The sequence below is a fragment of the Apium graveolens genome, chromosome 7, assembly GCF_009905375.1.
Source record: "Apium graveolens cultivar Ventura chromosome 7, ASM990537v1, whole genome shotgun sequence".
NCBI classification, from domain to species: Eukaryota; Viridiplantae; Streptophyta; class Magnoliopsida; order Apiales; family Apiaceae; genus Apium; species Apium graveolens.
The window spans coordinates 241,301,617-241,305,801 of record NC_133653.1 but is presented as its reverse complement, the minus strand read 5'-3'; the positions used below and the strand labels follow the sequence as shown (position 1 = coordinate 241,305,801).

General features: G+C 38.4%; 1 protein-coding gene across 1 annotated transcript; it reads left to right on the top strand.

Annotated features, from left to right (window-relative positions):
• Positions 1-2,208: 2,208 nt before the first annotated feature.
• LOC141674584 (uncharacterized) lies at positions 2,209-2,637 on the top strand. Its single transcript, XM_074481295.1, has one exon. The coding sequence runs from the start codon at positions 2,209-2,211 to the stop codon at positions 2,635-2,637; it is 429 nt and encodes a 142-aa protein (XP_074337396.1).
• Positions 2,638-4,185: the final 1,548 nt, after the last annotated feature.

The window sequence follows — 4,185 nt, the reverse complement described above, 5'->3', positions numbered from 1 at the left end:
ATCTCTATCTTGTTGATTAACGTTATGATTATTTTTCAATACTTTCTTCCCTGGTTGTCGAACCATTGTTGTCCATCTTTGAAAACACTGCTAGTGAGAAGTCACATCATTCTGATAAGAGTTCCATAACTCAAAATCTTTGATTGATGATTTAAACCCATTTTGTTTAGATCTTTGTAAAGTTCTCCTTGGCATCAGTTTTATAAAAGATAATTTCTCTTTAAATAAAATAATGTTTTCTTGAGATTGGTAAATTAGACTAAGACGCAAGTCCCTTTCACACTTATTATATTAGGCTTAAAAGATACCTAGGGATCCCCTTAAATTGTTAAGAACCCAGCGAGGTTCGGGATTACTTCGAGGTTGATCACCGGTTGTAATCTGTAGCATCATAAAATGATTTTGAGCAATGACTTGGTTACAAATGTTTTGACTTGAATAGTGATGCCATACACCTCAATTTCCAGATATAAATTGCTATGATGTTAAATTTTATCTTATGATATACCTTGCTGAGCGTTTGGCTCACTTCTTGCTTTTCATTCATGATATTTCAGCTAGCAAGTATGGAGAGATTCAAGCAGATTGCTTGTATGTCTACCGGTGGAGATGTTGAGGCTTATGTGAGAGCTCAGGTACTATAGTTGGCATTGTGTGAGGACCGGTAGCTTTATATATAAGTTGTAATTGTTGTAGTGTTGGACGATTCAAACACTTAACCTTTGTGATCTTGGATTCTGTTGTTAACAGTCATTTGTAATAACTTTTTATTTATTCAGTTATATTTTGTTAGTGTTATTTTGGGGCTGTGACAGGTTTTGGTATCAAAGCTAAGGTTTAGAGTCCCTAAAAAGTCCATATAGGTTATAGGGTTTATATATATAGGAAATACGAGAGTGTAAGTAGATATTATTCGAGGAAGTCGCTAATATTTTCCTTCGTATATATTGTTCCTCAGCAAAGGATGCATTCTTCTTCGTCCTCGGCGCCATCTGACACTATAGCATTCTCCGTGTACTCTGACTTGAGGCTCCAGTTTGATAGGCTCCAAGGGAAGTATGACCGACTTATGGAGCGACTGGATGTAGCATTTCAGGATGATACTCGGCTTAAGGAGGAACCTAAGGCACAGTTGATTGCAAGACTCGAGTCCTTGACGCAGTTCGTTAACACTAAGCTCAGGGAGATGCCAGTGCACCGTGACCGATGCAGCCAGTACACCATCCAGATGGTAGCGGATGAACTTCAGGGCATTGTGAAGGTGCTTTAGGGAGAGTAGTGGGAAGCGATCTCGATAGCTCGTGATGTTAACAAGGAGACCTAGGTAGATGACCAATAGGCCAAATTAGGAGCCAGACTTCCTATTCCCTTTCCAGTTGGCTATCCTTTACGTTGATTGTATTTCTCGAACTATATAGTTTCTTTATTTCCTTTCAGAACCATGATGTTGTTGAACTTTAAAATTGAAACCTTACTCAGGTTGTGTTGTAAGATAACTATGTTTTAATGATTGATGCGCTATCATTTCGTTTCACTATCATTTCGATTCATTATCATTTCATTTCAATTTCTCTTTCGTTTCTCGAATTGTATATCACCTTTATTGCCAATAATTGGAATATGGAGGCATGTGACCCCCTTAATTTTATAACACCTTGGCTTTGAAATGATCTCTATACTCCTAACTATCTTGTTAAACCTGTTATTTCATAACCATGCTTGTGATTATCGCAATTGTTCCAAGCTTACTTATGCACTTTTGTTGTCCCCAACATTACCTATCTTTTTCTGCTTTCCTGCTTACAATCATGTATAACCTTGTTAAACTCTAAAATCATGCGATCAAATTGACCTTGTAATAACCTAGCTTTGAAATATCTGTCATAATCATACCTGCTTGTTACCAATTTTCTTTTCATAAATATGCCTCCTAAAAAGACAAAGCAAACTAGTACTGCTTCTGCAACCTGCCCCAATATCCTCCGAATATTGGAAACTCTGCAACAACAGACTAATGCAATTGCTCAACAACAACAAACTCTTCAACAACAATTTTGAAACCAAGAGAATCATGATCAACACCAACATCAACCAGATCCACCCGAGCCACCTCAACAAATTGTGACTTTCAAAACTTTCCAGAATGTGAACCCTCCGGCTTTTCATGATACCACTGATCCAGTAGTAGCCAACACTTGGATAAGAGAAATGGAGAGATCTTTCGAATTGGTTCGAGTAGGGGAAGAACAGAAGACCGTATATGCCACGTATTTCTCAAAAGGGGAAGCGATCTATTGGTGGGATTCAGTCAAAGCTTTGGAAGAAGTTCAACCAGTTACTTGGACTAGGTTTAAGGAGTTATTTTTGGAAAAACATTACCCCCGGTATGTGCAGAAACAGATGGAGATGAAATTCTTGGAATTGAAACAAGGAAATATGACAGTCTTGGAATATGAGAAGAATTTTACAGAATTGTCAAGATTTGTGACCAAGTATGTGGATACAGATGAAGAGAAGGCTCGGAGATTTCAACAAGGGCTCGAATATTGGATTCGAGATAGAGTGTCGATGTTTGAGATTGGTACCTACGCTGGGGTAGTTCAGAAGGCGGCGTTGATTGAAAGTAATGGAGCGTAATTTAGAAAGGAAAGAGATAATAAAAAGAGGAAAGTGTTTCACCATAAGGAGAGGTCAGAATCAGGGTACCAGTAAGATATAAACGTTAAGAGAATTGGATTTCAGAAAGGATGGAATGCACAGAAGAAAGGGGAAATGAATAAGAGACAAGACAATAAAGGAAACCATCAGCAGAATCAGGGCCAAGAGAATGATGACAAACAGCTAAGGGTCGAATGTAGGCATTGTGGGAAGAAGCATTCCAGAATTTGCAACAAGCTCAGCATGACATGTTATCGATGCAATCAGAAGGGACATTTGGCCAATGAGTGTAAGGTACATAAACCTGGAGTAACATGCTACAAGTGCGGAAAAGTTAGACATATTGCCAAGGAGTGCAGGTCAACCGGATTAATCAAAAGCATGATGAATATAGCAAGCACTAGCACCGCAACACCACCAGAAATGTTGGCGTTACCTCCACCACCTGTAGTGACTCCACAAGCATCAGCAAGGACTTTTAATCTGAAAATGAAGGATGTTGTTCAGAATTCCGAGGTGATAGCAGGTAAGCTTTCAATAAATAATGTTGAAGCTAAAGTATTGATTGATTCAGGAGCTACAAAGTCTTTTATATCATAAACTTTTGCTAATAAATTAAACTGTGATAAGAAGGATATGAGTGAAGCGATGAACATAGTAATTTCCAATCAAGGAAAGATACATGTGAGTCAATTTTGCCCTCAATGTGAGATTGACATCTCCTGGCATAAGTTTTCAGTCGACTTGATACTTTTCAAGTTAGGGGAGTTTTATATAAGATTAGGAATGGATTGGTTAGAAAATAATAATGCTCAGATAGATTGTAGATCTAAGAAGGTCTATTTACGAGCAAAGAATGAGAGTAAGGTGATATTTAAGGGCCAGAAGCAAGGGCAACTATTTCTCACTGCTATTCAAGCCAGCAAGCTACTTAGGAAAGGATGTGAAGCATATTTAGCCTATGTAGTAGATTCAGGAAAGAATTTCCTAGCATAGAGGAGATTCCAGTAGTAAAAGAATTCCCAGATGTGTTTCCAGAAGAATTACCAGGACTACCGCCAGATCGGCAGATTGAGTTTGAGATTAATCTTGCCCCATGCACGAAACCCGTTTCGAAGGCACCTTATAGAATGGAACCAGCAGAGATGAAACAGTTAGCGAGTCGGATACAAGAACTATTGGATAAAGGGGTCATAAGGCCAAGTACGTCGCTATGGGGAGCGCCAGTCCTTTTCGTAAAGAAGAAAGAAGGAAGCATGAGACTCTGTATCGATACCGAGAATTGAACAAAATGATGATTAAGAATCGGTATCCGTTGCCGAGAATAGATGATTTATTTGATCAACTGAAAGGAGCAAAGTGTTTTTTGAAGATTGACTTTAGGTCAGGATACCACCAGTTAAAGATTAAACCAGAAGACATCCCAAAGATGGCATTTAGGACGAGATTGGACATTATGAGTTTTTAGTAATGCCTTTCGGATTAACAAATGCTCATGCAGCTTTTATGGACTTAATGAATCGAGTT

What these genes read in the sequence shown, in the direction of transcription:
- LOC141674584 (XM_074481295.1), top strand. Translation starts at nt 2,209, where the DNA reads ATGGAGAGATCTTTCGAATTGGTTCGAGTAGGGGAAGAACAGAAGACC.